Source organism: Muscardinus avellanarius (assembly GCF_963383645.1).
Source record: "Muscardinus avellanarius genome assembly, chromosome: 21".
Lineage (NCBI taxonomy): Eukaryota > Metazoa > Chordata > Mammalia > Rodentia > Gliridae > Muscardinus > Muscardinus avellanarius.
Window position 1 is genome coordinate 24,107,129 of NC_137807.1, and position 15,027 is coordinate 24,122,155.

Genomic DNA, 15,027 nt, shown 5'->3' on the forward strand with positions numbered 1-15,027 from the left:
CGGGAGTGCCCGCGCCCGGCCTGACCCCGCGCCTCCCACCCGGCAGCGGAGCCATGAAGAGGCGGGCGGTGGTGCTGGGCCTGCTGGCCCTGGTCCTCGTGGTCCTCATCGCCGGCGTGTGCATCTGGCTGGCCTCGGCCGCTCGGCAGCCCGAGCACGTGTACTCCAGGGCGGCCGTGGCTACCGATGCCAAGCGCTGCTCGGAGATTGGGAGGTGAGCGGGCTGCGGGCGGCGCGGATACTCGGTTTCCCCACCTGCTAGCAGGCCGCCGGGCAGGGGTCAGCGAGCTGGACTCCGGCCCTGGCTTTGGGCCTTCTTAGAACCTGTGGTCAGAGGGGCCTGTGAGCCCCAGGAGCTGCCGGCTCCCAGCTGGGCCCTCTCGCTTCCTTCTTTTCTCCTCACTTCCTCCCTCCTCCTTCCTTCCTTTCTTCTTTCTTTCCTTCCTCCCTTCATTTCTTTTTTTTCTTTCTTTCTTTCTTGCCCTGGAAATTGAAACCAGAGGCATTCTACTTTCAAGCCCAATTTTCTTTTTTTGCAATACTGGGGATGGAAGCCAGGGGCATTCTACCTCCAAGCTACACCCCCAGCCCGATTTTCTATTCTTTATTTTGAAACCGGGTCTCACTGAGTTGCAAAGGGCCTCACTAAGTAGCTAAGGCTGTCCACTAACCGCCATCCTCCTGTCTCAGCCTCCAGAATGCTGGGATTACAAGTGTGTGTCACCACACCTGGCTCTGATTTTATTTCTTATTTGGAAACAAAGGCCTAGCTAGAAATTTGTTAGGTTGATGAGAGTCTCACTACTTGCTGAGGCTGTCCTCGAACCTGCGATCCTCCTGTGTCAGCCTCCCAAGTCCTGGGATGGCAGGTGCAGGGAACCACTCCTCCCTTCCTTTCTTCCCTCTCTTCCCCTCCCCTTCCCTCTTCTCCCGCTTCTCTACCACCGAGCTACATCCCCATCTCTTTTTAGTTTTGAGACAGGGTCTTGCTAGTCGCCCAGCTGGCCTTGAACTTGCGATCCTCCTTCCTCAGCCTCTGGGGATGTACCTGGCTCTATAAGTCTTCAAAAAAATCCCCAAACTGCCAGGCTTGGCGCACACTTGTCATCCCAGCATTCGGGAGGCTAAGACGGGAGGATCGTGGTTTGTGGCCAGCTATAGTGAGACCCTTTGCAACTCAGTGAGACCCTGTTCCAAAAAGAAGAATAAAAAACAGGGCTGGGGGGTAGAATGCCCCTGAATTCAATGCCTACTACCATAAAAAAATAAAAGAGAATTTGGAAAAGGCTGGGGGTGCAGCTTAGCGGTAGAAGGCCCGTGGGTTCACTCCCTCGTAGTACAGGCCCCAAGCCCAACCCCGCAGTCTCTCTGGGTCTTCCCGCGGGCAGGCGGCCGGGCGGCGGGCGGCGAGGTGCCCGGCCTGGGTCCTCAGTCCGCGCCCCGTGCTGCTGGCAGGGACGTGCTGCAGGAAGGCGGCTCGGCGGTGGACGCGGCCATCGCGGGCCTGCTGTGCGTGGGGCTCATGAACCCGCACAGCATGGGCATCGGAGGCGGCCTCTACTTCACCATCTATGACAGCACTACACGTGAGTGCGGGGCGGGCCGGGGGCGGCTGGTGGGCTTGGGCTGGTGAGCCCTGGGCTCCCTCCGGCTGGCTGGGGGCTGGGGGCTGGTCTGACCTGCTTCTTCTTCCAGGAAAAGTCGAGGTCATCAATGCCCGCGAGGTGGCCCCCAGGCTGGCCTTTGCCAGCATGTACAACACCTCCAAGCAGTCCGAGGAAGGTAAGCAAGGGCGAGAGCCTGTCCTCACCCAGGGCCGGGTCAGCTCTGCCACCCTCCCCTCCCGCCCCGGCCCCAAGGCCCCAAGGCCCCAAGGCAGACACTTCTTTGTGTGTGTGTGTGTGTGTGTGTGTGTGTGTGTGTGTGTGTGTGTGTGGTACTGGGGTTCCTGGAAGCCCTTCTACCTCCGGGCTACACTCCCAGACCTATTTTATATTTTTGAAACAGGGTCTCTTATGCCAGCGCGGCTGCCTTCGAACCCGCGCGATCCTCCTGTCTCCGCCTCCCAAGCGCGGGGATGACAAGCGTGCGCCGCCACGCCCGGCCTCAAGGCAGACACTTCTAATGAGCGGTCAAACCACCATCCTCAGCCGGCCGCGGTGGCGTGCGCTTGTCATCCCAGTGCTTGGAGGCCGAGAGGCTGAGCAGGAGGATCACAGGCTCTTGCCAGACTCAGTTACGTAGTGAGGCCATCAGCAGCTTAGTGAGACCCTGTTTTAAAATAAAGACTAGAAGCCGGGCGTGGTGGCGCACGCTTGTAATCCCAGCATTCGGGAGGCTGAGACTGGAGGATCGCAGTTCGCGGACAGCCTCAGCTACTTAGTGAGGCCTTCTGCAATTTAGTGAGACCCTGTTTCAAAATAAAGATAAAAAATGGGGCAGGAGGTGTAGCTGGAGGTAGATGCCCCTGGGTTCCATCCCCAGTACAAAAAAAAAAAAAAAAAGGAAAGAAAAAGAAGCCTGTACCGCACACATATGCACCCTCTCCGCATTACTCCCTAAACCACGCGGTATAATGGCTGTTTACCCAGCATTATGTATTATAAGTCATTAGAGGTGATTTAATCTGGGTGTGGTAACGTAGGCCTGTAATCCAAGCCACTCCAGAGACTAACCCAGGAGGGTCACAGGCTTGAGGCCAGCCCGGGCTACTTAGTGAGAACCTGTCTCAAAGCAAAAAATAAAAAGGGACCAGGTGCAGTGGTATGCACCTGTGGTCCTGGTACTTGGGAGGCTGAGACAGGAGGATCACAGGTTCAAGGCCAGCCTCAGCCACTTAGTGAGGCCCTCAACAACTCAGCGAGACCCTGTTTCTTTTTTCTTTTTGTTAACTGGGGCACTGGAGATTGAACCCGGGGGCATTCTACCTTCGAGCTACACCCCAGCCCTATTTTTTATTCTTTATTTGGAAACAGGGTCTCACTGAGTTGCAAAGACCCTCACTAAGTAGCTGAGGCTGGCCACGAACCCGGATCCTCCTGTCTCAGCCTCCCAAATGCTGGGATTACAAGCGTGAGCCACCACGCTCGGATGAGACTGTTTCAAAATAAAAAATTAGAAGGGCTAGGGGTGTAGTTGGCTGGGAGTTAGAAGACCCCTGGGCTCAATCCCCAGTACCACACACACAAAAGCGAGGCCCCGATGTCCCCTGCTGGGCCCACTGACCCCGCTCCCTCTCTCCCTCCTGCCAGGCGGCCTGTCCATCGCGGTCCCGGGCGAGATCCGAGGCTACGAGCTGGCCCACCAGCGGCACGGGCGGCTGCCCTGGGCGCGCCTCTTCCAGCCCAGCATAGAGCTGGCCCGCTACGGCTTCCCCATCGGCAAGGGCTTGGCGGCAGCCCTGGTCAGAAAGCAGGATGCCATCGAGGGGACCCCGAACCTGTGGTGTGTCCCGGGGCGGGGCGCACGGGTGGCCTAAGGTCCCAGGAGGGGGAGCCCGGGCGGAGGAGGCGCACACCTGACCCGCTGTGTGGGCACATTCTGAGCCGGGTTGGGGACCCTCGTGACCCCCTGTTCCTGTGGGTGGTCTGGCCGAGTCGCCCCACCCGCCACCTCACCCCAACCCCCTCTGCACCAGCGAGATTTTCTGCCGGGACGGGAAGATTCTTAAAGAGGGGGACACGGTGATCATGCCGCAGCTGGCCAACACCTACGAGACACTGGCCCGAGAGGGTGCCAAGGCCTTCTACAACGGGAGCCTCACGGCCCAGATCATAAAAGACATCCAGACGGCCGGTAGGTAGAGCCTACAGTCACGGCCAGAACCTTGAGCCGCGGCCCAGACCCTGAGGCCGACGGGCCTGTCTGGTTCCTGCCACAGAAGAGCAGCAGGACATGTGCGCCCACAGCCTGGGACCTCCATGAGGTCCTGAAGCACAGGAGAGAAAGTCCCCTGCGGCCAGGCCCGGAATCCCAGGATTGGGGAGGCTGAGACAGGAGGATCGCAGTTCTTGAGGCCAGCCTCAACAACTTAGTGAGGCCTGTTTCAAAACAAAAAATATATATATTTAAAAAAAGGACCAAAGCCAGGCGTGGCGGCGCTTGGGAGGCTGAGACAGGAGGCTCGCGCGGGTTCGAAGCCAGCCTCAGCTACTTAGTGAGGCTCTCAGCAACTTAGTGAGACCCTGTCTCCAAATAAAATATTAAAAAATAGGCCTGGGAGTATAGCCCGGAGGTAGAAAGCTCCTGGGTTCCACCCCAATACCACACAAAAATAAGTAAAAATAAAAACTAGGTCTGGGCCCTTCCCGTGGTGAACCCCAGCCCGGCCCACCTGAGCTCCTGTCCCATCGCAGGGGGCATCATGACGGCCGAGGACCTGAACGACTACAGGGCGAAGCTGATCGAGGACCCTCTGAGCGTCCGCCTGGGCGACTCAGTGCTGTACGCGCCCAGCGCCCCGCTCAGCGGGCCGGTGCTGGCCCTCATCCTCAACATCCTCAAGGGTGAGCCCCCCACCCAGGCTTCGTACTGCGTGCGTGGCTCGCCCTCTCCTGCAGGGGGCAGTGTGGGGCGACCCGGAGCCATGCCGGGAAAGCTGGGGGTGGGGGAGGAGGGAGGGAGGTTCAGGGTTGGGGGCCTGGTCCAGTGGCTGCACCAGGTAAATCTAAGTGGTCGTCTGTGACGGTACAGACAGGGGAGCCCCTCGACAGGGTGTGAGGCCCAGGTTGGGCAGAGGGTTGGAATGGAATCCTGGGGCGTTCTACCTCCGAGCTCCACCCCCAGCCCTATTTTTTATTCTTTATGTTGAAACAGGGTCTCACTGAGTTGCAGAGGGCCTCACTAAGTAGCTGAGGCTGGCCTTGAACCTGGATCCTCCTGTTTCAGTCTCCCGAATGCTGGGATTACAAGCGTCAGCCACCACACCTGGCTTTTTATTCTTTTTTTTTTTTTAAACAGGGGCTCACTAAGTTGTAGAGGGCCTTAGAAGTCGCTGAGGTTAGCTGTGAACCTGTGATCCTTCTGTCTCAGCCTCCCAAGCACTGGGTTATAGGCGTGGGCCACCATGCCTAGCTTTTTTTTTTTTAATAGAGTCTCACTAAGTCACAGAGACTGGCCTTGAACTTGTGATCCTCCTGTCTCAGCCTCCCAGGTCCTGGGATGACAGGTCTGCACCATCACACTCAGCTTTATAAGAGCTTGCTTGATCTTTCTTTTTTTCCTTCTTTCTTTCTTTCTTTCATCTTTCTTTCCCTCTGGTACTGGGAATTGAACCCAGAGGTATTCTGTGTCCAGCTACACCCCCACCCCTTCTTTTTATTTTTATTTTATTTATTTTTGTGTGTGTGTGGGTCTGGGGATGGAACCCAGGGGCATTCGACCTCCGAGCTACACGCCCTGCCCTATTTTTTATTCTTTATTTTGAAACTGGTCTCACTGAGTTGCAGAGGGCCTCGCTAAGTAGCTGAGGCTGCCCAAGAACCACGATCCTCTGGTCTTAGCCTCCCAAATGCTGGGATGACAAGCGTGTGCCACCATGCCCGGCTCCTTCTTCTTATTTTTAATTTGAAAGATAGTCTCATTAGGTTGCTGAGAGTCGCACTACTTGCTGAGGCTGCCCTCAAACCTGTGAATCTCCTGTCTCAGCCTCCAAGTACTGGGATTACAGGCATGCGCCACCACACACGGCTTTTACAAGCATGTGTTTCTAGAGTTTTTACAGCAGGTTTCTAAAGTGGCTACTGCTGTTGGTTATTAAACGTTCGTCCCCTACTGGAGGGGGCAGCGCGGCTGGGAGGTGTTAATCCTCGGAGCCCGCCGTGCCACTGGGCCCTGCCAATGCGCCCCTGGCTCTGACCACCCAGGGTACAACTTCTCCCCGGCGAGTGTGGCGACCCCTGAGGAGAAGGGCTTAACTTACCACCGCATTGTGGAGGCCTTCCGGTTTGCCTATGCCAAGAGGACCCTGCTCGGGGACCCCAAGTTCGTTGATGTGTCCAAGGTAAGGGGCTGGCCCGCAACGGGCGGGGTCTGGCCAGAGAGGTTCCCGGTGGCTCCTGGGACACCCCAGCCTCGTGCATGTTTCATGAATGGTTTTGTGAATGTATTCCTGCCAGGAACTTTGATTTGAAGCCTCATTGTTAGATAACATAGGGAGAGCCGGGCGTGGTGGCGCACGCCTATAATCCTAGCATTCGGGAGGCTGAGACCTGAGGATTGCGGTTCGCGGCCAGCCTCAGCTACTTAGTGAGGCCCTCTGCAACTCAGTGAGACCCGGTTTCAAAATAAAGAATGAAAAATGGACTGGGGGTGTAGCTCAGAGGTAGAATATCCCAGGGTTCCATCCCTGGTACTGCAAAAACAGAACAAAACTAAACAAAAATATAGGGACAGCCAGGCATAGTAGTTCACACTTGTTTTTTTTTTTTTTTTTTTTGGTGGTGGAACCCAGAGGCTTTCTACCTCCGGGCTATACTCCCAGACCTATTTTATATTCTATTTGGAAACAGGGTCTCACTAAGTTGCCGAGAGCCTCACTAAGTAGCTGAGGCTGGCTTCGAACCTGTGCCATCCTCCTGTCTCCCTCCACCTCCCAAGCGCGGGGATGACAAGCGTGCGCCACCACACCCGGCTAGTTCACATTTGTAATCCCAGCATTTAGGAGGCTGAGACCGGAGGACCGCGGGTTCGCGGCCAGCCTCAGCTACTAAGTGAGGCCCTCTGTAACTCAGTGAGACCCTGTTTCGCATACCCGTGTCACAGCAGCGCAGTAGCCAGACTACGGAACCAGCCTAGGTGCCCATCAGCAGATGAATGGATTACAAAATTATGGGAAATACACACATTGGGATTCTACTCAGCAATAAGACATAAAATAAAATGACAGACCATTTGCAAGAAAATGGAAGGGCCTGGAGAGCGCAGGGTTAAGTGAGACAAGCCCGCCGCAGAGTGAAGGGCCGTGTGGTTTCTCTCACGCGTGCAGAGGGGTGACGGGGAGGAGGCACCACAGGGGACCAGGGAGGAGATGTGAGGGTCGGTGGGGAGACCGAGGCGCACTCATAGAAATACCCCACAGACGACGCGTACACGTGTGAGCGCCCCTTGCCCCGGTCCCGCCCTTCCTCGTGTGTGGTGTTGGGGACTGAACCCAGGGGCATTCAGGCGCTCCCAAGGACTAAGGGGACAAGCGTCCGCCACCACGCCCAGCTTTTATTTATTTGTCTGTTTTTTTTTTTTTTTTGGTAGTGGGGATGGAACCCAGGGGTATTCTACCTCTGAGCTATATACCCAGCCCTGCTTTTTTCTTTTTCTTTTCTTTTCTTTTTTTTTTTTTTTTTGTGGGTCTGGGGGTGGTCGAATGACCAGGGGCATTCGACCGCCAAGCTATACCCCCAGCCCTATTTTTTATTCTTTATTTTGAAACAGGGTCTCCCTGAGTTGCAGAGGGCCTCATGAAATAGCTGAGGCTGTCCGCGAACCATGATCCTCCTGTCTCAGCCTCCCAAATGCTGGGTTTACAAGTGTGCGCCACCACACCTGGCTATATTTTATTTATTTATTTATTTATTTATTTATTTATTTTTTTTGTGTGTGTGTGTGTGTGTGGTATTTGGGGTGAAACTCAGGGGCTTTTCTACCTCCAGGCTATACTCCCAGACCTATTTTATATTTTATTTGGAAACAGGGTTTCACTAAGTAGCTGAGGCTGGCTTCGAACTTGTACAATCCTCCTGTCTCAGCCTCCCAAGCGCTGGGATTACAAGTGGGTGCCACCATGGCCGCTTTTTTTTTTTTTTTTTTGTGGTACTGGGGTTCCTGGAAGCCCTTCTACCTCTGGGCAACACTCCCAGACCTGTTTTATATTTTTATTTGGAAACAGGGTCTCTTAAACCAGTGCGGCTAGCTTTGAACCTGTGTGATCCTCCTGTCTCTGCCTCCCAAGCACAGGGATTACAAGTGTGCACCACCATGCCTGGCAATGCCCGCTTATTTTATTTTATTTTATTTTATTTTATTTTATTTTATTTTATTTTCGGTGTGGGCCTGAAGCCCTATTTTTCAGGCCTGAGACCCTCTTGAGGTATTTCTTGCTCGGGCTTCCAGGCCCTCTGCCTGGCCCTTCTCCATCTCCTCCTCTCTCTCCCTCCCCTCAGCCACCACCTTTCAGCAGCAGCCTGGTGCCATGGCGGCCCTCTCTCTGCCTGGCCTTGGCCCTGGACCTGCAGGCCAGGCTCGGGGCCACTTGAGTCATGCTCTCTGTGTGTCTGACGGTCACGTGTCCCAAGCCACCCCACCTGCCCCAGACCTGCCCTTCTGGAGTGCTTGTCTCCCAGCTAATGGCCACTCTGGGCGGAGGACTTCAAGGCCATTATTACCGCTCTCACCTGCGGGGAGACGGCAGCCTTTTGGTGTCCACACCTGCTCCACATCTCCACGTGGCCAACAGGCCCTGAGAACACTCCCCAGCCTGCTGGCCTCTCCGCCTCCAGCCCTGCGACTCAGAGCAGGAAGCTCCGGGATTCAATCCCAGCACCAAAATTAAAATAAAATAGTCGGGTGTGGTGACACACGCTTATAATCTCAGCATTTGGGAGGCTGAAACAGGAGGACAACCTCAGCTACTTAGTGAGCCCCTTTGCAACTCAGTGAGACCCTGATTCAATATAAAGAATAAAAAATAGGTATGGGGGTGTAGATTGGAGGTAGAATGCCTCTGGGTTCCATCCCCAGTACCGCAAATAAATAAATTAATTAAAATAAAATAAAATCCAGGTGTAAGCCAGGCATGATGGCGCACGCTTGTAATCCCAATATTTAGGAGGCAGAGACAGGAGGATTGGTGTTTATGGACAGCCTCAGCTACTTAGTGAGGACCTCTGCAACTTAGTGAGACCCTGTTACAAAATAAAGAATAAAAAAACAGGGCTGGGGGTGTAGCTTGGAGGTAGAATGCCCCTGGGTTCCATCCCCAGACCCGCAAAATAAAATAAAATAAATAAAATAAAAAGAGCCAGGTGTGGTCCACACATCTGTGATCCCTAGTACTTGGGAGACTGAGACAGGAGGACAACCAGGTTTGAGGCCAGCCTCAGCAGTTTAGCAAGACCCTCAGGAACTTAGCGAGACCCTATTTCAAAATAAATAAGAGCCGGGCATGGTGGCGCAGGCTTGTAATCCCAGCATTCGGGAGGCTGAGACAGGAGGATCGCGGTTCGCGGACAGCCTCAGCTACTAAGTGAGGCCCTTTGCAACTCAGTGAGACCCTGTTTCAAAGTAAAGAATAAAAAATAGGGCTGGGGGTGTAGCTTGGAGGTCGAATGCCCCTGGGCTCCATCCCCAGCACCACACAAACACACACACACACACACACACACACACACACACACACACACACAGAATTAAGGATAAAAAATAGGGCTGGGGGTGTCACTCGGAGGTAGAATATCCCTGGATTCCATCCCCAGTACTGCCAAACAAAACAAAAAACCGTGGTCATCATCCAGAGGCTTGAGGCACGGACACAGACAATCAGAGATGCAACCTAGAGAGAGGCGGGGGGTGCTGTGCCCTGGGGAGCCCCAGAAGGTTCCTGGCGCCGGCGGGTCGGGGTCAGGCCTGCAGTGGGCTCTGTAAGACCTGCGGAGACGCCGGGCCGCTCCCCTTCTCCTCCGCAGCCTCAGGTCAGCACTGGGGTCTCAACAGGTGCTTCAGAACATGACGTCGGAGTTCTTCGCGGACCAGCTCCGAACCCGCATCTCGGACACAACCACGCACCCCACCTCTTACTACGAGCCCGACTTCTACCTGCCCGACGACGGGGGCACCGCCCACCTGTCCGTGGTCTCAGAGGACGGCAGCGCCGTGTCGGCCACCAGCACCATCAACCTCTAGTAGGGGCTGCGGGGCCGGGCAGGGGGCCCCCGCTTGTGTGTGGGGAAGAGAGACCCCACCTTGGTGGGCGGATCCCGCCTGGGGCCCTCGGGGAGGGAGCTGGGGCCGGGGGGATGGAGAGGGAGCCGGGGGGGATGGAAAGGGAGCCGGCAGACACGGCCTTCGGCCATCTGACCCACCCATCGGCAGCTTCGGCTCCAAGGTCCTGTCTCGAGTGAGCGGAATCCTCTTCAACAATGAAATGGACGATTTCAGCTCCCCAAACTTTACCAACCAGTTTGGGGTGTTCCCCTCGCCGGCCAACTTCATCGAGCCAGGTGCGGCAGGCGGGCAGGCAGGGGAGTCTGGTTGAGAGGGCCTGGTCCCGGCCCTGCCAGCTGACCCCTGCCTCTGCCCCTCCTGCGGGCCACAGGGAAGGAGCCGGTCTCATCCATGTGTCCCAGCATCCTTGTGGGGCCCGATGGCCAGGTCCAGATGGTGGTGGGAGCCGCCGGAGGCACGCAGATCACCACAGCCACCGCTCTGGTAGGTGTCCCCTCCCCGGGCTCCCCAGCCTCCCCTGGCCGCGCGGACCTGACCGCTCCCACCCCTCCCCGCCGTCCCCAGGCCATCATCCACAGTCTGTGGTTTGGCTACGACGCCAAGCGGACCGTCGAGGAGCCCCGGCTACACAACCAGCTGCTGCCGAACACGACGACCCTCGAGAAGGACATTGACCAGGTGGGCTGGGGAAACTGAGGCACGGGATGAGACCTCCTCCTCCTCCTCCTCCTCCTTCTCCTCCTTCTCCTCCTCCTCCTCCTCCTCCTCCTCCTCCTCCTCCTCCTCCTCCTCCTCCTCCTCCTCCGTGCTATGGTTAAATTGAACCCAGGGGCTTTCTACCTCCAAGCTACACTCCCAGCTCTATTTTAATTAATTAATCAATTAATTAATGTTTTGGAAACAGGGTCTCACTAAGTTGCTGAGAGCCTCACTAAGCAGCTGAGGCTGGCTTCGAACCTGCGCGATCCTCCTGTGTCAGCCTTCCAAGCGCGGGGATTAGCGTGCGCCACCAGAAGTGTGCGCCACCACGCCCAGCTTTTATTTTTTATTTTGAAACAGAGTCTAAATAAGTTCACAATGGTCTCACTAAGTCGCTGAGAGTAGCCTCAAATTTGCAGTCCCCCTGCCAGGCGTGGTGGGCACGCTTGTAATCCCAGCATTCAGGAGGCTGAGACAGGGGGATCGCGGTTTGCGGACAGCCTCAGCTACTTCGTGAGGCCCTCTGCAACTCAGTGAGACCCTGTTTCAAAATAAAGATTAAAAAATAGCCAGGTGTGGTGGCGCACGCTTGTCATCCCGCACTTGGGAGGCTGAGACAGGAGGATGGCGCAGGTTCAAAGCCAGCCTCAGCTACTTAGTGAGGCTCTCAGCAACTTAGTGAGACCTTGTTTCCAAATAAAATATAAAATAGGACTGGGAGTGTAGCCTGGAGTAGAAAGCCCCTGGGTTCCACTCCAGTACCACCAAAGAAGAAAGAAAGAAAGAAAGAAAGAAAGAAAGAAAGAAAGAAAGAAAGAAAGAAAGAAAGAAAGAAAGGGAAAAATAAAGAAAAAGAAAGAAAGGGAAAAATAAAGAAAGAAAGAGAAAAATAAAGAGGCTGGGGTGTAGTTCGGAGGTAGAATGCCCCTGGGTTCAATCCCTAGCACCAAAAGAAAAAAAAAATTTTTGCAATTTCCCAGTATCAGCTTCCCAAGTCCTGGGATTCCAGTTGTGCACCAGCACACTGGCCCCATTTTTATTCATTTATTTATTTTTGCGGGACTGGGGATGGAACCCAGGGGCATTCTGCCTCCGAGCTACACCCCTGCCCTATTTTTTATTCTTTATTTTGAAACGGTCTCACTGAGTTGCAGCGGCCCTCACTAAGCTGCTGAGGCTGGCCTTGAGCCTACAATCCTCCTGTCTCAGCCTCCCAAGTACTGAGATTACAGGTGTGCGCCACCCTGCCTGGCTGGCTGGCCTCTTCTGAGTCCCCTCTGAGCGGACAGTCGCCGGTGTCCTCTGCGCAGGACAGGTTGTCTTCCCGCCCACTCCATGGTCATATCTGTGGTCGCTCAGCTGCATGCGGCACCGTGTGGCTCTGGGAGCCGCGTGGCTATGTCAGAGTGGCGGGTGGCGCCCGCTCTTCGGGGCCCTGCTGAGGCCCCTGTTCCCCCTGTCTCTCTGTCTTTAGGCGGTGGCCGCAGGCCTGAGGACCCGGCACCACTACACCGAGATCACCTCCACCTTCATTGCCGTGGTCCAGGCTGTGGTGAGAACAACGAGCGGCTGGGCAGCTGCTTCGGATTCCAGGAAAGGCGGGGAGCCGGCGGGCTACTGAGCCCTTGGAGTCCTCGGGACCGGCCAGCGAGGCCGGCCAGTGGCCGAGCAGATGCCCTCAGGGCAGAAGCAGGACTCTGGAGACAGTGCTCTACGGACCAGTGGCAGATTGGCATAATAAATGGGGGCCGCTGTGCCCTGCTCTGGGCGGCTGGACTCCCCACTCCCTGGGCCTCTGTGTCCTGTGTGACTCGGCCATCTGGCCAGGGGACAGGGAGGGGGAGCCGGAGGTCTGTGGCTACTTAGTGAGGCCTCTGCAACTCAGTGAGACCCTGTTTCAAAATAAAGAATAAAAAATAGGGCAGGGGGTGTAGCTTGGAGGTCGAATGCCCCTGGGTTCCATCCCCAGAACCACACACACACAAAAAAAATTAATAAAATAAAAATAAAGAATAAAAAATAGGGATGGGGGTGTAGCTTGTAGATTAAATGTCCCTGGGCTCAGCCTCCAGTTCCAAAAAGAAAAGAAAAGAATAAAATAGGGCTTGAGGTGTAGCTTGGAGATAGAATGCCCCCTGGGTTCCATCCCCAGCACCACACACACACACACAATTGTAACCTAGTTTTAAATTTTGAGACAGGGCCTTGCTAAATCGCCTAGGCTGGCCCAGAACTTGCAATCCTCCTGCCTCAGCCTCCCCAAATAGCTAGGACTGCAGGCCTGTACCACCACGTTTGGAAGACCCCGCTGTTTAGTAGGAGAGCCAGTGGGGGTGGATGAGTGTGTGTGTGCGTGTGTGCGTGCGTGTGTGTGAGAAGGCACAGGCCCTCTCATCCTCGCTGTGAGCCCAGGAGACCGGGGCCATCTGTCCCTGGCCTGGGCTAGGCAGCGACACTTCCTAATGCCCACCACAAGGGGGAGCCTTGGCTCCCGCGTCCACTTGCGCAGAGGGCGGCTGCGGCTCCTGGGCACCCGGGTTCCTCCCTTGCAGAGCCCCGGGTGGGGTCCAGGCTTCCACCGTCTGGAGGTAAAGCCGAGATTGAGAGGGGGGTTGGACAAGAGGCTGAAAACAACACAGACATGCCGGGGCGGCTTTATGAGTACAAACTGGGGGTGCACCCCAACTTAGCTCCAGGGGGAGGCTCGGGACGGCAGCTGGTCCCCGCAGGGAGGCAGCCAGGCACAGCCTCCCTCCAGGGCCCGCCCCTCCAGTCCGCTCCCAGGACCTAGGAACTCACCCCTTAATCAGGCGTAACCCCCAGGTGAGTGCTGGTGCAGATAGGCTGGGGAGCGTGGGGCACACACTTGGAATCCCAGTCCTTGGGAGGCTGAGGCAGGAGGATCGCAGGTTTGAGGGCAGCCTCAGTAATTAGTGAGGCCCTCCACAACTCAGTGAGACCCTGTTTCCAAATAAAAAATAAAAATAGGGCTGAGGGTGTAGCTCAGAGGTCAAATGCCCCTGGGTTTCATTCCCAGACCCGCAAAAAAAAAAAAAAAAAGGAAAAGAAAAAAAGCTGGAAGTGGGGGCGCTGGCCACGGGGCTCCCTGGGCCCCAAGGTGTTGGTGCTGTACCCAGTTCTCCAAGCCCCACGGGCGATTCCAAGGTCTGGGGGACTTCACTCCCTCTCTTTCCTCCCCATGGTCCCCCTCCGTCACCTCCTGGACAATCAGCCCATCCCGTGTGCAGGCCCCATGATGAGCCATCTTCTCCCAGGGCCTGGGCGCCAGCTGGGTCTGCACTCCCGCCTCCCCCGGGCGGGGGACAGAGGGGCATGTCCTGCCTGGGCCGCTGCTGCCCGCCCGAGCTGGCCTCTGGACGGGAGGGCTGCGGCGGGCAGCGGGCTGGCCCTCACCCAGGCATGCCCTCGGGTCCACCTTGGGCAATGTCTCTGGAGCATGGAGGTCAGTCGGGGCCGGGGAGGCGCCCACAGCCACCAGCTTCCAGGAAACAGCCTTGCAGGACTGGGCGGGACAGGTTCTGGGGGCTGGCGGAGGGAAGTCCCACCTGGCCAGGGGGCGCACCCGAGGCGCCTCCCGTTTGGACATTCCAAGGGAGGAGAGGACCCAGGCCAGTGCCCCCCGGGCAGGAGGCATGGTGGGCACAGGACAGCTCAGGACCCAGGCCAGTGCCCCCCGGGCAGGAGGCATGGTGGGCACAGGACAGCTCAGGACCCAGGCCAGTGCCCCCCGGGCAGGAGGCATGGTGGGCACAGGACAGCTCAGGACCCAGGCCAGTGCCCCCCGGGCAGGAGGCATGGTGGGCACAGGACAGCTCCGGGCTGACGCAGAAAGCAGCCCCGTAGCCAGCCGGAGAGGCTGAGCCCAGAGGGAGCGGCCCGGCAGGCGGCCTCACTCCCTGGAGGCCCCGACAGCGAGTCCCAGGATGGGTGCTCACTGGGCGCCAATGTTTCACGTGAGGTCTGTCAGCATCCCCACCCCGGCCAGGCTGAGGCGGAGCTCGCCCCAGAGAGCTTCCCTGCTTCTTGGTTTCTTGGTACCCGGGGTTGAACCCAGAGGCATTCTGCCATTCAACTACACCCCAGCCCCTAAAATAAGTATTTATTTATTTATTTAATTTGTGTGTGTGTGTGTGTGTGTGTGTGTGTGTGTGTGTGTGTGTTACTGGGGATGGAACCCAGGGGCCTTCTACCTCCGGGCTACACTCCCAGACCTATTTTATATTTTATTTGGACACAGGGTCTCACTACGTTGCTGAGAGCCTCCTACATATCTGAGGCTGGCCACGAACCGTGATCCTCCGGTCTCAGCCCCCCCAAATGCTGGGATTACAAGTGTGCGCCACCACGCCCAGCTCTCTAGTCATTTAAAAA

The 15,027-nt window shown here is 56.4% G+C and overlaps 1 protein-coding gene across 2 annotated transcripts; it reads left to right on the plus strand.

Annotated features, from left to right (window-relative positions):
• Nucleotides 1–53: 53 nt before the first annotated feature.
• GGT1 (gamma-glutamyltransferase 1) lies at nucleotides 54–12,256 on the plus strand (the record flags this gene model as incomplete). 2 transcript variants are annotated; one of them, XM_080717475.1, is made up of 12 exons in its annotated part: nucleotides 54–214; nucleotides 1,456–1,586; nucleotides 1,696–1,782; nucleotides 3,252–3,444; nucleotides 3,638–3,795; nucleotides 4,356–4,505; nucleotides 5,865–6,001; nucleotides 9,706–9,893; nucleotides 10,084–10,211; nucleotides 10,307–10,419; nucleotides 10,501–10,614; nucleotides 12,110–12,256. In XM_080717475.1, the coding sequence occupies 12 exons, from the start codon at nucleotides 54–56 to the stop codon at nucleotides 12,254–12,256; spliced, it is 1,707 nt and encodes a 568-aa protein (XP_080573601.1). The 2 variants fall into 2 exon arrangements, with proteins under 2 accessions (XP_080573601.1, XP_080573600.1); XM_080717474.1 differs by having other exon boundaries at nucleotides 10,307–10,614.
• Nucleotides 12,257–15,027: the final 2,771 nt, after the last annotated feature.